Source organism: Oncorhynchus clarkii, chromosome 24 (genome assembly GCF_045791955.1).
Source record: "Oncorhynchus clarkii lewisi isolate Uvic-CL-2024 chromosome 24, UVic_Ocla_1.0, whole genome shotgun sequence".
NCBI classification, from domain to species: domain Eukaryota; kingdom Metazoa; phylum Chordata; class Actinopteri; order Salmoniformes; family Salmonidae; genus Oncorhynchus; species Oncorhynchus clarkii.
This window is the reverse complement of record NC_092170.1, coordinates 40,835,984-40,852,910: the sequence shown is the minus strand read 5'-3', so window position 1 is coordinate 40,852,910 and position 16,927 is coordinate 40,835,984. Positions and strand designations below refer to the sequence as shown.

General features: G+C 47.3%; 1 protein-coding gene across 1 annotated transcript in view; it reads right to left on the bottom strand.

Moving 5' to 3' along the window:
• LOC139383004 (homeobox protein cut-like 1) overlaps window positions 1-16,538 on the bottom strand; it is a 136,351-nt gene extending 119,813 nt beyond the window's left edge. Inside the window, exon 1 of the mRNA XM_071127294.1 lies at window positions 16,432-16,538. Within this exon, the coding sequence (XP_070983395.1) occupies window positions 16,432-16,494 (63 nt within the window). The 5' untranslated portion in view covers window positions 16,495-16,538. The remainder of the gene's footprint in view (window positions 1-16,431) is intronic.
• Window positions 16,539-16,927: the final 389 nt, after the last annotated feature.

Here is a 16,927-nt window from a genome sequence, read left to right as displayed (position 1 = left end):
TGCTAACTAACCCTTAATAGAGGAACAATACTGCTAACTAACCCTTTCATAGAGGAACAATACTAGTAACTAACCCTTTCATAGAGGAACAATACTAGTAACTAAACCCTTAATAGAGGAACAATACTAGTAACTAACCCTTTCATAGAGGAACAATACTAGTAACTAACCCTTTCATAGAGGAACAATACTAGTAACTAACCCTTTCATAGAGGAACAATACTGCTAACTAACCCTTTCATAGAGGAACAATACTGCTAACTAACCCTTTCATAGAGGAACAATATTAGTAACTAACCCTTTCATAGAGGAACAATACTGCTAACTAACCCTTTCATAGAGGAACAATACTGCTAACTAACCCTTTCATAGAGGAACAATACTAGTAACTAAACCCTTAATAGAGGAACGATACTGCTAACTAACCCTTAATAGAGGAACAATACTGCTAACTAACCCTTAATAGAGGAACAATACTGGTAACTAACCCCTCATAGCAGAAGGACACTGGTAACTAACCCCTCATAGCAGAAGGACACTGGTAACTAACCCCTCATAGCAGAAGGACACTGGTAACTAACCCCTCATAGCAGAAGGACACTGGTAACTAACCCCTCATAGCAGAAGGACACTGGTAACTAACCCCTCATAGCAGAAGGACACTGGTAACTAACCCCTCATAGCAAGACACTGGTAACTAACCCCTCATAGCAGAAGGACACTGGTAACTAACCCCTCATAGCAGAAGGACACTGGTAACTAACCCCTCATAGCAGAAGGACACTGGTAACTAACCCCTCATAGCAGAAGGACACTGGTAACTAACCCCTCATAGCGGAAGGACACTGGTAACTAACCACTCATAGCAGAAGGACACTGGTAACTAACCCCTCATAGCAGAAGGACACTGGTAACTAACCCCTCATAGCAGAAGGACACTGGTAACTAACCCCTCATAGCATAAGGACACTGGTAACTAACCCCTCATAGCAGGAGGACACTGGTAACTAACCCCTCATAGCAGGAGGACACTGGTAACTAACCCCTCATAGCAGAAGGACACTGGTAACTAACCCCTCATAGCAGAAGGACACTGGTAACTAACCCCTCATAGCAGAAGGACACTGGTAACTAACCCCTCATAGCGGAAGGACACTGGTAACTAACCACTCATAGCAGAAGGACACTGGTAACTAACCCCTCATAGCAGAAGGACACTGGTAACTAACCCCTCATAGCAGAAGGACACTGGTAACTAACCCCTCATAGCATAAGGACACTGGTAACTAACCCCTCATAGCAGGAGGACACTGGTAACTAACCCCTCATAGCAGGAGGACACTGGTAACTAACCCCTCATAGCAGAAGGACACTGGTAACTAACCCTTTCATAGCAGAAGGACACTGGTAACTAACCCTTTCATAGCAGAAGGACACTGGTAACTAACCCCTCATAGCAGGACACTGGTAACTAACCCCTCATAGCAGAAGGAAACTGGTAACTAACCCCTCATAGCGGAAGGACACTGGTAACTAACCCCTCATAGCAGGAGGACACTGGTAACTAACCACTCATAGCAGAAGGACACTGGTAACTAACCCGTCATAGCAGAAGGACACTGGTAACTAACCCCTCATAGCAGAAGGACACTGGTAACTAACCCCTCATAGCAGAAGGACACTGGTAACTAACCCCTCATAGCAGAAGGACACTGGTAACTAACCCCTCATAGCAGGAGGACACTGGTAACTAACCCCTCATAGCAGGAGGACACTGGTAACTAACCCCTCATAGCAGGAGGACACTGGTAACTAACCCCTCATAGCAGGAGGACACTGGTAACTAACCCCTCATAGCAGAAGGACACTGGTAACTAACCCCTCATAGCAGGAGGACACTGGTAACTAACCACTCATAGCAGAAGGACACTGGTAACTAACCACTCATAGCAGAAGGACACTGGTAACTAACCCCTCATAGCCGAACGATACTGGAAACATCTGCCCAGTGTGAGAGGCCTGATCTGTCCATCCCAGGACCCCTGTCTGCCCAGTGTGAGAGGCCTGATGTGTCCATCCCAGGACCCCCGTCTGCCCAGTGTGAGAGGCCTGATCTGTCCATCCCAGGACCCCTGTCTGCCCAGTGTGAGAGGCCTGATGTGTCCATCCCAGAACCCCTGTCTACCCAGTGTGAGAGGCCTGATCTGTTCATCCCAGGACCCCTGTCTGCCCAGTGTGAGAGGCCTGATGTGTCCATCCCAGAACCCCTGTCTACCCAGTGTGAGAGGCCTGATCTGTCCATCCCAGAACCCCTGTCTGCCCAGTGTGAGAGGCCTGATCTGTCCATCCCAGAACCCCTGTCTGCCCAGTGTGAGAGGCCTGATCTGTCCATCCCAGGACCCCTGTCTGCCCAGTGTGAGAGGCCTGATCTGTCCATCCCAGGACCCCTGTCTGCCCAGTGTGAGAGGCCTGATGTGTCCACCAAATGATCTGTCAAATGATGTCTCGCCATTATGTCTCGCCATTATTCCTGATGAGTGTTCACGTTGATCAATATTTCGGCTTTGCTGGCCTATTGTAAACGATCGAATAGAATGTCAGATCAATACATACAACCCTGGACATATTGTCATTTATAAACGCTAATGGAGAGGCATTATTACATTGTCCAGGTCCAGTTATGGTACGCTGTTTTCGTGTACACTCCTTTATGTCTCAGGCTTTACTCATTCTGATATACTGTCTCAGTGAAGTGTAATCTGTCTTTATTTCTATATTTTACCTGTATTTAACTAGTCAAGTCAGTTAATTAAGAACAAGTTCTAATTTACAATGAGGGCCTACCGGGGAACAGTGGGATAACTGCCTTGTTCAGGGGCAGAATGACAGATTTGTACCTTGTCAGCTCGAAGAATTCGATCTAGCAACCTTTCGGTTACTGGTCCAACACTCTAACCACTAGGCTACTTGCCTCCCCTCTAAACCACTAGGCTACCTGCCTCCCCTCTAAACCACTAGGCTACCTGCCTCCCCTCTAAACCACTAGGCTACCTGCCTCCCCTCTAAACCACTAGGCTACCTGCCTCCCCTCTAAACCACTAGGCTACCTGCCTCCCCTCTAAACCACTAGGCTACCTGCCTCCCCTCTAAACCACTAGGCTACCTGCCTCCCCTCTAAACCACTAGGCTACCTGCCTCCCCTCTAAACCACTAGGCTACCTGCCTCCCCTCTAAACCACTAGGCTACCTGCCTCCCCTCTAAACCACTAGGCTACCTGCCTCCCCTCTAAACCACTAGGCTACCTGCCTCCCCTCTAAACCACTAGGCTACCTGCCTCCCCTCTAAACCACTAGGCTACCTGCCTCCCCTCTAAACCACTAGGCTACCTGCCTCCCCTCTAAACCACTAGGCTACCTGCCTCCCCTCTAAACCACTAGGCTACCTGCCACCCCTAAATATAATTCTGTAATTAGTTACAAAACAATAGAAAGTGGTTGTGTATCAGTGGTGTATCGCTGCTGTCTGTCTGATATCCAGTCCATGACCAGCTCTGTTGACCATGAGAGCATTTTGAGGAGAAAATGTGATGAGGCATACTATTTAGGCTTAGAATGACATGTGGCCCATTTTTTACCTTGTCATCAGTGACATGTGATCCATTGTTTACCTTGTTACCTGGCAACGACCATAAGCGTGTTTCAAAGAGCTGTCAGTCAAGGTGAACTCATGAATATAATCTCCCTGCCCACTCAGCCTGTACTTTCAGGCTTCCTGATAGAGATGAGAGAAAAAATGAGCACATTTTCTTCAATTCTGAGCATTTTAATAGTGTAGGCTGGGATAACTGTGCAGGACCTTCCAACATTTAATTGAGAAGGTTTTTGGGAAAGCCTTTCATACCTACCAGAACACTGTTTTCATTAGCATCATCGCTAACGGCTACGCAAAGAGGTAGTCACACGCACTGCACACACACACAGACACACACACACGCTCTGCACACACACACACACACACACACACACACACACACACACACACACACACACACACACACACACACACACACGCGCGTTCTCGTTGCCTCTTCAGGAAGATGCAGGAAATACGAGTCCCTGATGCATTCTGTTATTTCTTATGATAAACTTGTTGATTCCCTGCTGAGGTCAATAGATCCCATTTTAATGCCTGGATTCCTTGAGGGCCCTAACGACCATATTTTGGACCAGAATGAGTCTCTCCACGACCTGTTGTTCCTGCAGCGATGATTCACCATCTTCATCAAATGTTTTCAGAATAATCTCCAAAAAGCATCGGGCCAATATCAGTAGCTTATGCAAATTAAGGAACCAAATGACCGGCTCCCTCACCGATGCGGTTCGGTGAGTTGCTACACTGACTAACGAGACGAGAGTGACTCCAACGTCACTGTCTAGCGAGACCCTGACGTTCTAGGAAAGGAAACATGGGACTCAAGTTAATGTCTAGCGAGGCCCTGACGTTCTAGGAATGGAAACATGGGACTCAAGTTAATGTCTAGCGAGGCCCTGGCGTTCTAGGAAAGGAAACATGGGACTCAAGTTAATGTCTAGCGAGGCCCTGACGTTCTAGGACAGGAAACATGGGACTCAAGTTAATGTCTAGCGAGGCCCTGACGTTCTAGGAAAGGAAACATGGGACTCAAGTTAATGTCTAGCGAGGCCCTGACGTTCTAGGAAAGGAAACATGGGACTCCAACGTCACTGTCTAGCGAGGCCCTGACGTCCTAGGACAGGAAACCTGGGACTCCAACGTCACTGTCTAGCGAGGCCCTGACGTCCTAGGAAAGGACACCTGGGACTCCAACGTCACTGTCTAGTGAGGCCCTGACGTCCTAGAAAAGGAAACCTGGGACTCCAACGTCACTGTCTGGCGAGGCCCTGACGTCCTAGGAAAGGAAACCTGGGACTCCAACGTCACTGTCTGGCGAGGCCCTGACGTCCTAGGAAAGGAAACCTGGGACTCCAACGTCACTGTCTGGCGAGGCCCTGACGTCCTAGGAAAGGAAACCTGGGACTCCAACGTCACTGTCTAGTGAGGCCCTGACGTCCTAGGAAAGGAATCCTGGGACTCCAACATCACTGTCTAGTGAGGCCCTGACGTCCTAGGAAAGGAATCCTGGGAAATCCTTTGGTTTACTGCCCTGGTGTGACACTATGGACATATAACCACATGGTAATGATTAACGAATATATAGGAGAGACTTTATTCAGTCGGTTTGACACCTTTTTTTATAAAACTAGTCAACACTTGCTGTTCGGTCGCCAATCAACACACAGTAAATAGTCTACTATTCGCCATGTCTCCATGGTTGACTTTAGTAGGCCCATGAAGTACGCAAAACAAAATAAGAGGATTGACTCATTGTTACCACTTACATTACAAGGGATTACAAAATTCACGAGCATCACTCGCTCTCCCTCCTCTGTGTAAAGAAATTAGACTGCAACCAGAGATCTGTGTGTAATGACAAGATGCTCATGTCGCCACCCTAACAATGGGAGTCGTTGTCCCAAACGCGGGAAGGTAGGTGACAAGCTAAGGTCCCATTGAAACACATTAGGTTTATTTTGAAACCTCTTGTTTCACCTCGTCCTCTATGCTGCGTTTCCCTATCGGCGCTCGCTTTGTGACTAACAGGAGTCTATCGTATCAATAAAACACATTAGGTTTATTTTGGACATATTTTGGTGAAAGTGAAACCTCTTGCTTCACCTCGTCCTCTCTGCTGCGTTTCCCTATCGGCGCTCGCTTTGTGACTAACAGGAGTCTATCGTATCAATAGCTTGCTAGAAGCAGCATATCATTCATTGTAGCAGGAGAGGGCTTGACGGACTAGCGAATCGAAACTTTTAGATGAAAAGTAGCCTTGTTAACATGAAGTGGAGATATAGCCAGCTGAAAATGTCTGTAACACACTGATTAGCCGACAGGCGGAACTAATGGAAAACACTGGGTCCAGTTACTGGGTCCAGACATAGTGTCAGCAGCCAGTCAGTTACTGGGTCCAGACATAGTGTCAGCAGCCAGTCAGTTACTGGGTCCAGACATAGTGTCATCAGCCAGTCAGGTACTGGGTCCAGACATAGTGTCATCAGCTAGTCAGTTACTGGGTCCAGACATAGTGTCATCAGCCAGCCAGTCAGTTACTGGGTCCAGACATAGTGTCATCAGCCAGCCAGTCAGTTACTGGGTCCAGACATAGTGTCATCAGCCAGTCAGTTACTGGGTCCAGACATAATGTCGTCAGCCAGTCAGTTACTGGGTCCAGACATAGTGTCATCAGCCAGTCAGTTACTGGGTCCAGACATAGTGTCATCAGCCAGTCAGTCAGTTACTGGGTCCAGACATAGTGTCGTCAGCCAGTCAGCCAGTTACTGGGTCCAGACATAGTGTCATCAGCCAGTCAGTCAGTTACTGGGTCCAGACATAGTGTCATCAGCCAGTCAGTTACTGGGTCCAGACATAGTGTCGTCAGCCAGCCAGTTACTGGGTCCAGACATAGTGTCATCAGTCAGTCAGTTACTGGGTCCAGACATAGTGTCATCAGCCAGCCAGTCAGTTACTGGGTCCAGACATAGTGTCGTCAGCCAGCCAGTTACTGGGTCCAGACATAGTGTCATCAGTCAGTCAGTTACTGGGTCCAGACATAGTGTCATCAGCCAGCCAGTCAGTTACTGGGTCCAGACATAGTGTCATCAGTCAGTCAGTTACTGGGTCCAGACATAGTGTCATCAGCTAGTCAGTTACTGGGTCCAGACATAGTGTCATCAGCCAGTCAGTCAGTTACTGGGTCCAGACATAGTGTCATCAGCCAGTCAGTTACTGGGTCCAGACATAGTGTCATCAGCCAGTCAGTTACTGGGTACAGACATAGTGTCAGCAGCCAGTCAGCCAGTTACTGGGTCCAGACATAGTGTCATCAGCTAGTCAGTTACTGGGTCCAGACATAGTGTCATCAGCCAGTCAGTCAGTTACTGGGTCCAGACATAGTGTCATCAGCCAGTCAGTTACTGGGTCCAGACATAGTGTCATCAGCCAGTCAGTTACTGGGTCCAGACATAGTGTCATCAGCCAGTCAGTCAGTTACTGGGTACAGACATAGTGTCATCAGCCAGTCAGTTACTGGGTCCAGACATAGTGTCATCAGCCAGTCAGCCAGTTACTGGGTCCAGACATAGTGTCATCAGCCAGTCAGTTACTGGGTCCAGACATAGTGTCATCAGTCAGCCAGTTACTGGGTCCAAACATAGTGTAGTCAGCCAGTCAGTCAGTTACTGGGTCCAGACATAGTGTCATCAGTCAGCCAGTTACTGGGTCCAGACATAGTGTCATCAGCCAGTCAGTTACTGGGTCCAGACATAGTGTCATCAGCCAGCCAGTCAGTTACTGGCTCCAGACATAGTGTCATCAGCCAGTCAGTCAGTTACTGGGTCCAGACATAGTGTCATCAGCCAGCCAGTCAGTTACTGGGTCCAGACATAGTGTCATCAGTCAGTCAGTTACTGGGTCCAGACATAGTGTCATCAGTTACTGGGTCCAGACATAGTGTCATCAGCCAGTCAGTTACTGGGTCCAGACATAGTGTCATCAGCCAGTCAGTTACTGGGTCCAGACATAGTGTCATCAGCCAGCCAGCCAGTTACTGGGTCCAGACATAGTGTCGTCAGCCAGTCAGTCAGTTACTGGGTCCAGGCATAGTGTCATCAGCCAGTCAGTTACTGGTCCAGACATAGTGTCATCAGCCAGTCAGTTACTGGGTCCAGACATAGTGTCATCAGTTACTGGGTCCAAACATAGTGTAGTCAGCCAGTCAGTTACTGGGTCCAGACATAGTGTCATCAGCCAGTCAGTTACTGGGTCCAGACATAGTGTCATCAGCCAGTCAGTTACTGGGTCCAGACATAGTGTCATCAGCCAGTCAGTTACTGGGTCCAGACATCTCTACGTACCAACACCCTCTCACCAGTCTGAGTCCAGACCTCCACCTCATAAATGAACACTGTTACTCCTGCAGACAACATCAGACCAGCCGCTGAGAGGTGTTAATACAACTGTTTAACCTCCTAACTTCTCTACAGTAGACCTGCACCATCAAATACAGCTATATTAATACTAACTTCTGTCATGACGTTGCCCTCTTTGGGTACAGCGAGCACCATCCCCCTCTCTCTCTCCTACACTCAGGCTGCTGTGGTCAGAGAGGTCATAAATTCCTGGAGGAGAATCCTGCCTCAGGGCCAGACAGTATAGAGAGAGAGTGAGTTTTCATAGAGAGAACAAATTAATTTCTTCCATCTCACAGAACTGGAGGTCTGAACAACATTTATGTTCCGGAGAAGGTATAAAAGATCAGTGAAGAATCCAGCTACGAACTGGTCCATTTGGTACAATTTTGTGAAACTCATGAGAGACAATACAGCCACATTACCATAACCCTGTTTATACAATAGCCTCAGTTATGAGGCTTTACATCTAATTGTTGTATAAAATGAATGTGTAAAGATGATATTATTTGTGAAATGATGTGATACTTTGTAATGATGTTAATGTGAGAGAATTGTATTTCTGTTTAATGTTTCACTAAGTCCTTGGCACACCCCCAGGTGCACAGACAGGACCTGGCGTCATGAGAACAGCCCTTTTCTATGTTCCGAATAAAAACCCCACCTGGGTTTTCTATCACCAGACCGAGCTTACCTCAATTATGAGGGGGGCTAAGGGTTGAGACGAGACCAGTACCTCTATCACAGAGGTAAATAAGGCTTGAGTAGATTGCTGAGTCTTTTAACCATCCCACGTGGTTAAACTCTTAGACTATCGATACCGACAGAATAAGAACAAGTCTTTGATATTAATTACTAGTCTGCAGCCATTCATTTCTTTATAACCATATCTACTTTGTTTGTTTGTGTTATGCATTTCTGTGAGACTTAGTTAGTAAATAAATGATTTTAAGACAATTGATGTACGACGTTTGGAATGAGACTAACATGAGGTAAAGAAGAATTCATTAATCAGAGCACTAAGTGATCAGATGTTAAAATATCTGAAAGTTATATTAGGAAAATTATAACTTTGTAATCTGAATATTTTCCTTGGTGCCCCGAATTCCTAGTTAATTACAGTTACATGATTACATATTTTAATCACGTAATAATACAGAGAATTTTTGATAAAGATTCATCTTCAGTTTAATGATGCCAAAGACACAACCCTTCTCTAGTCTCTTCAGTAGGTAGACCTGTACCATCAGATACAGCTATATTAATACTAACGTGGAGGCTGGGCCTGTACCTGAATCAGAATTGAGTTTGGTTCAGATTTCAATGAACCCTAATAAATGTTTTATTTAACCTTCAACTAGGAAGGCCGGTTTGTGATACAGCCTGGAATCGAACCGGGGTGTCTGTAGTGACGCCTCCAACACTGAGATGCAGTGCCTTAGACCGCTAATGCATAGCACAGTTGGTCCCCCCTTTGCTGCTATAACAGCCCCCACTCTTCTGGGAAGGCTTTCCACTAGATGTTGGGCGATTAGGCCTGGCTCGCAGTCAGCATTCCAATTCATCCCAAAGGAGTTCAATGTGGTTGAGGTCAGGGCTCAGTGCAGGCCAGTCAAGTTCTTCCACACCGATCTCAACAAACCATTTCTATATGGACATCGTTTTGTGCACGGGGGCATTGTCATGGTGAAACAGGAAAGGGCCTTCCCCAAACTGTTGTTACAAAGTTGGAAGCACAGACAAGTCTAGAATGTCCTTGTATTCTGTAGTGTTAAAGAGTTTCCCTTCACTTCAATGTGACCAACTGACTTGAGCTCTTCAGTAAGGCCATTCTACAGAAAATCTTTTGTCTATTGAGATTGCAAGGTTTTGTGCTCGATGTCAGCAACAGGTGTGGCTGAAATAGCTGAATTCACATACTTTTGACCACGTAGTGTATGAATTAGGCAAATTTTATGAGTTGGACACTTTTAAGAAGGTATAAGGAAATCGATGCATGTTGTTCTATCTATCTCCACTCTGTCCGGCTCTGAGGCATCTCCACTCTGTCCGGCTCTGAGGCATCTCCACTCTGTCCGACTCTGAGGCACCTCCACTCTGTCCGACTCTGAGGCACCTCCACTCTGTCCGACTCTGAGGCACCTCCACTCTGTCCGACTCTGAGGCACCTCCACTCTGTCCGACTCTGAGGCATCTCCACTCTGTCCGTCTCTGAGGCATCTCCACTCTGTCCGACTCTGAGGCATCTCCACTCTGTCCGACTCCGAGGCATCTCCACTCTGTCCGACTCCGAGGCATCTCCACTCTGTCCGACTACGAGGCATCTCCACTCTGTCCGACTCCGAGGCATCTCCACTCTGTCCGACTCCGAGGCATCTCCACTCTGTCCGACTCTGAGGCACCTCCACTCTGTCCGACTCCGAGGCACCTCCACTCTGTCCGAATCCGAGGCACCTCCACTCTGTCCGACTCCGAGGCACCTCCACTCTGTCCGACTCCGAGGCATCTCCACTCTGTCCGACTCCGAGGCATCTCCACTCTGTCCGACTCCGAGGCATCTCCACTCTGTCCGACTCTGAGGCATCTCCACTCTGTCCGACTCTGAGGCACCTCCACTCTGTCCGACTCTGAGGCATCTCCACTCTGTCCGACTCTGAGGCACCTCCACTCTGTCCGACTCTGAGGCATCTCAGGAAGAAAAGCCTCGTAAAGAAACTCAACTGTAGCTGTACCGGACTGTTATAATGGCCGTTAAAACCTTCTCCGTCCGCGTTCATCGCCACCCTCTATTTTCCAGTGAGATCTCGCTAACAGAAATGCAGGCGTTGTCATTTAGAGTCTAAACCTGGGAAAGAGAGAAACGAACAGCTCAAAGCTCTCTCTAACCCTAACCTGGGGAGCCAGAGAGACTAACTAACAGCTCTCTCTAACCCTAACCTGGGGAGCCAGAGAGACTAACTAACAGCTCTCTTTAACCATAACCTGGGGAGCCAGAGGCAGACTAACAGCTCTCTCTAACCCTAACCTGGGGAGCCAGAGAGACTAACTAACAGCTCTCTCTAACCCTAACCTGGGGAGCCAGAGACAGACTAACAGCTCTCTCTAACCCTAACCTGGGGAGCCAGAGAGACTAACAGCTCTCTCTAACCCTAACCTAGGGAGCCGGAGAAACTAACAGCTCTCTCTAACCCTAACCTGGGGAGCCAGAGAGACTAACAGCTCTCTCTAACCATAACCTGGGAAGCTAGAGAGACTAACAGCTCTCTCTAACCCTAACCTGGGGAGCCAGAGACAGACTAACAGCTCTCTCTAACCCTAACCTGGGGAGCCAGAGAGACTAACTAACAGCTCTCTCTAACCCTAACCTGGGGAGCCAGAGAGACTAACAGCTCTCTCTAACCCTAACCTGGGGAGCCAGAGGCAGACTAACAGCTCTCTCTAACCCTAACCTGGGGAGCCAGAGAGACTAACTAACAGCTCTCTCTAACCCTAACCTGGGGAGCCAGAGACAGACTAACAGCTCTCTCTAACCCTAACCTGGGGAGCCAGAGAGACTAACAGCTCTCTCTAACCCTAACCTAGGGAGCCGTAGAGACTAACAGCTCTCTCTAACCCTAACCTGGGGAGCCAGAGAGACTAACAGCTCTCTCTAACCATAACCTGGGAAGCTAGAGAGACTAACAGCTCTCTCTAACCCTAACCTGGGGAGCCAGAGACAGACTAACAGCTCTCTCTAACCCTAACCTGGGGAGCCAGAGAGACTAACTAACAGCTCTCTCTAACCCTAACCTGGGGAGCCAGAGAGACTAACAGCTCTCTCTAACCCTAACCTGGGGAGCCAGAGACAGACTAACAGCTCTCTCTAACCCTAACCTGGGGAGCCAGAGAGACTAACAGCTCTCTCTAACCCTAACCAGGGGAGCCAGAGAGACTAACAGCTCTCTCTAACCCTAACCTGGGGAGCCAGAGAGACTAACTAACAGCTCTCTCTAACCCTAACCTGGGGAGCCAGAGACACTAACTAACAGCTCTCTCTAACCCTAACCTGGGGAGCCAGAGACTAACTAACAGCTCTCTCTAACCCTAACCTGGGGAGCCAGAGAGACTAACTAACAGCTCTCTCTAACCCTAACCAGGGGAGCCAGAGAGACTAACTAACAGCTCTCTCTAACCCTAACCTGGGGAGCCAGAGACAGACTAACTAACAGCTCTCTCTAACCCTAACCTGGGGAGCCAGAGAGACTAACTAACAGCTCTCTCTAACCCTAACCTGGGGAGCCAGAGAGACTAACTAACAGCTCTCTCTAACCCTAACCTGGGGAGCCAGAGAGACTAACTAACAGCTCTCTCTAACCCTAACCTGGGGAGCCAGAGAGACTAACAGCTCTCTCTAACCCTAACCTGGGGAGCCGGAGAGACTAACAGCTCTCTCTAACCCTAACCTGGGGAGCCAGAGAGACTAACAGCTCTCTCTAACCCTAACCTGGGGCGCCAGAGAGACTAACAGCTCTCTCTAACCCTAACCTGGGGAGCCAGAGAGACTAACAGCTCTCTCTAACCCTAACCTGGGGAGCCAGAGAGACTAACAGCTCTCTCTAACCCTAACCTGGGGAGCCGGAGAGACTAACAGCTCTCTCTAACCCTAACCTGGGGAGCCAGAGAGACTAACAGCTCTCTCTAACCCTAACCAGGGGAGCCAGAGAGACTAACAGCTCTCTCTAACCCTAACCAGGGGAGCCGGAGAGACTAACTAACAGCTCTCTTTGTCCAGTAGCTGTTTCTCATTGAGAGAATAAAAGAGTCACAGATCAAATGGGGGTTTAAAGGCTATGAACAGGCAGGCTGTTATTTAAGCCCTGGGCAAACGCATCAACTATTGACGTCTGTTCGGTTGTGTTGCTGTTACAGAATTTATGACAAAACACACACCTAATGTAACGCCGCAGCATACAGGAGAGTCTGTAAGTTGGAAAATGTTGTATTTAATTTTTTTAAACAGCTTTTCCCTGCAATCTAGAGGCATAATCATTATGCAAATAATGGTCTATTTTTATGACATTTTAAAGGGCCCTTCTTCAGCCGTCTATTCTCCTGACGGGTGAATCTATTTTTATTCTTAAAGAAATCAAATATGATTCTCTGAATCTCTGCTAAAAACCTGGGTGAAAGACTTAAAAGGAAAACGAGTCGTGTTCAGTACATTTAGTTATTGCTTGTTTTTGTAGTCTACCAACCTAGAGTCTGCCACTTAAGATACTTAGACAAGATGGCTGCTATAATAGCCTGATGGATAGCCTGAAATGGCTTCTGGGTAGCTAGTGGGAGTTGGGAACCTAACTAGGCTAGCTAAAGCCAACTTCAGAAAATTACTAGGCATCTAATAGTAATAAGATTATTAAACAGGACAAATATGAGGGGGTCAGGTGCCCATGTGCCCCCTGTGGGCATGACGCCTCTGGCAGAATCCACCACTATAAGCACCAGCTTCTGGTCAGAGAGGGAGGGAGGGAGGGAGGCAGCTACAAAGTTTGCAAACAACTGACAAGCCTGAGGACAGACAGACAGACGGACTGTTCTGAGAACACACAGCTCTGGCTGGTTCTAACCTCCAGACAGACAGACAGACGGACTGTTCTGAGAACACACAGCTCTGGCTGGTTCTAACTTCCAGACCGACAGACAGACAGACAGACTGTTCTGAGAACACACAGCTCTGGCTGGTTCTAACTTCCAGACCGACAGACAGACAGACAGACTGTTCTGAGAACACACAGCTCTGGCTGGTTCTAACCTCCAGACAGACAGACAGACAGACTGTTCTGAGAACACACAGCTCTGGCTGGTTCTAACTTCCAGACCGACAGACAGACAGACTGTTCTGAGAACACACAGCTCTGGCTGGTTCTAACTTCCAGACCGACAGACAGACAGACAGACTGTTCTGAGAACACACAGCTCTGGCTGGTTCTAACCTCCAGACAGACAGACAGACAGACTGTTCTGAGAACACACATCGCTGGCTGGTTCTAACCTCCAGACAGACAGACAGACTGTTCTGAGAACACACAGCTCTGGCTGGTTCTAACCTCCAGACAGACAGACAGGCAGACTGTTCTGAGAACACACAGCTATGGCTGGTTCTAACCTCCAGACAGACAGACAGACAGACTGTTCTGAGAACACACAGCTCTGGCTGGTTCTAACCTCCAGACAGACAGACAGGCCGTGTTGATCAGAGATTCTTCTTGGAAGGCAGCACAGTGGGAGCAGGCAGCACAGTGGGAGCAGGCAGCACAGTGGGAGCAGGCAGCACAGTGGGAGCAGGCAGCACAGTGGGAGCAGGCAGCCCAATGGGAGCAGGCAGCCCAGTGGGAGCAGGCAGCCCAGTGGGAGCAGGCAGCACAGTGGGAACAGGCAGCACAGTGGGAACAGGCAGCACAGTGGGAGCAGGCAGCCCAGTGGGAACAGGCAGCACAGTGGGAACAGGCAGCCCAGTGGGAGCAGGCAGCCCAGTGGGAACAGGCAGCACAGTGGGAGCAGACAGCACAGTGGGAGGGCCAGTAAATAAGATGTCATCAATAATAGCCAGTGAATGTTCTGAGAGAACACATCTCCATCTGGTTCTAACCTCCAGACAGGCTGGTTCATATCATCCAGATAAGTCTACTGGTCTCTGCTCCGCACACACCCAGATTCACTGTCCTGACTAACAGCTTCTGATGGGCCTTTGCCATAAGTACCCAGGGCCTTATCACAAACTTATGGGATGCATATTTAAATGTCCTGGCTGTGCAGTGCACTGCGCTGGCAGTCAATGTATGAAAAAAAAACAGATCCTAGACCAAATGTAGACACTCCACTTCAAAGAGGAAGGGGGGGGGGGGGGGGGGGGGGTGCACATTACTGAAATCATTTCATCTGTAGATGAATCACAGGCTCAGAAAGGATCAAATACATTTTGATAAATGAAGATGAGACATGATTAAGGTATGAGTGAAGCATAGTCCGTATATGAGAAAGCACATTTAGACTACAACCCTTATTGAACGTGTGATAAGTATACGTCTCACCATTTTTCCCTCTACTATAAAATCGGCAGTTTTTTCCCCACCTCCTAAAATGGTACATTTCCACCTACAGCCAAATTGAGAACGTACCGGACTAAAAATAATGAAATGTTATGCCACAAATATAACGTTGATTGCTAGTAAGCAGGCCAAAATGTGGCACTTGTCTGGCATACAAAGACAATTTCCTACACTAATGTTTTCGTGTTGGTTAAAAGTGTAATATAATACAAGATGAGAAGCGCGCTTAAAGGGGTTAGCCAGCTGCTGTGCTGTTTCCACTCATGCTACCACTTCTGGGATTCGACAACAACACAGGCTATCTTTAGCTGTTAACCCACCTAACTAACTAGTTGTTTTGCTATCAAATCAAATCGTTCACATACACATGGTTAGCAGATGTTAATGCGAGTGTAGCGAAATGTTTGTGCTTCTAGTTCCCAACAGTGCAGTAATATCTAACAAGTAATCTAACAATTCCACAACAACCACCTAATACACAAACATCTAAAGGGATGGATTAAGAATATATAAATATATGGATGAGCAATGACCGAGCGGCATAGGCAAGGTGCAGTAGATGGTATAAAATACAGTATTTACATATGAGATGAGTAATGCAAGATATGTAAACATTATTAAAGTGACTAGTGATCCATTTATTAAAGTGGCCAATGATTTCAAGTCTGTATGTAGACAGCAGTCTCTCTGTGTGTTAGTAGCGATGGCTGTTTGAACACGTTCATCACTAAAAATGCACCGAATGTGTTCAAATCCATTGGGCTAGAAAGTTACTGTCAAACTCAAAACGTGTCTGATCTGACAGCCGGGGAGGTCATCACTGATCACAGCGTTATCGCATCATAGACGCACTTCATGGGGTTTTATTTCTCTCTCCAAAGACCAACAAACGCAAGCTACAGACCAAGCTAACAAGCAGTTAGCTGGCTGGCTACTTCATGCAACAACAACAACACACAAAAAAAAGTTGACATGGAGACATGTGTGTATTTCTGGGGGATATTATGGTCTGTTCCGGAACTCAGCATTGTGGGTTTTATGCGGTAACGACGTGACCCCCACGCCGTCACCAGGGCGCGAGCCGATCGATGGGAATTGAACAAAGAGGATCAATTTCCGATCAGCGAGAAAACCACTTTGATCAATACGAGAAGAGGTCTGTCTCACTACGAGCGGATCGAAATACCGACAGAAAAGCCATTTCGAAACTTAAACATATCCAATGCAGCGATCTTAGCAAAATAAATATTGAAATGGTACAAAGCAACTCAAATGAGGGAAGAAAAAAAAAACTGACCTGCAGTTGTTGTAAATCAAAGCGCTTCCAATATTGAAACATTGATCCCGCATTGGCCGCCATCTTGAGGCATATTGAGACGGAATGAGAAGCTGACAGAGAGAGCGAGGGTTGGAGTTCAGGGGATACCGACAAAACACGGAGCGGAGTTCTCAAACAGTCCCTTCGCTTTATTGAACGGGAACCTACTGTTTTCAATACTGCCAAAGAGTAGAGTGGGTGCTGACAATTTTCTAGATGTTAAAATAAGGACTGGAGTTCTATATGGTATATATATATATATATATATATATATATATATTGTTTGGTTTTCACTCAGAAAACACACGCTTACATGTTTTACTTACTTACATCATTGTTTTTTATATATTTGAATGACAACGTTTAACCATTTAGCCAAAGATTTTTTACGTTTGTCATAACTTTACTTTAGGCTGTGCTTATCATTACAATTAGTAATAGCAGTGCACACACCAATTTAGGACCCATTGACAGT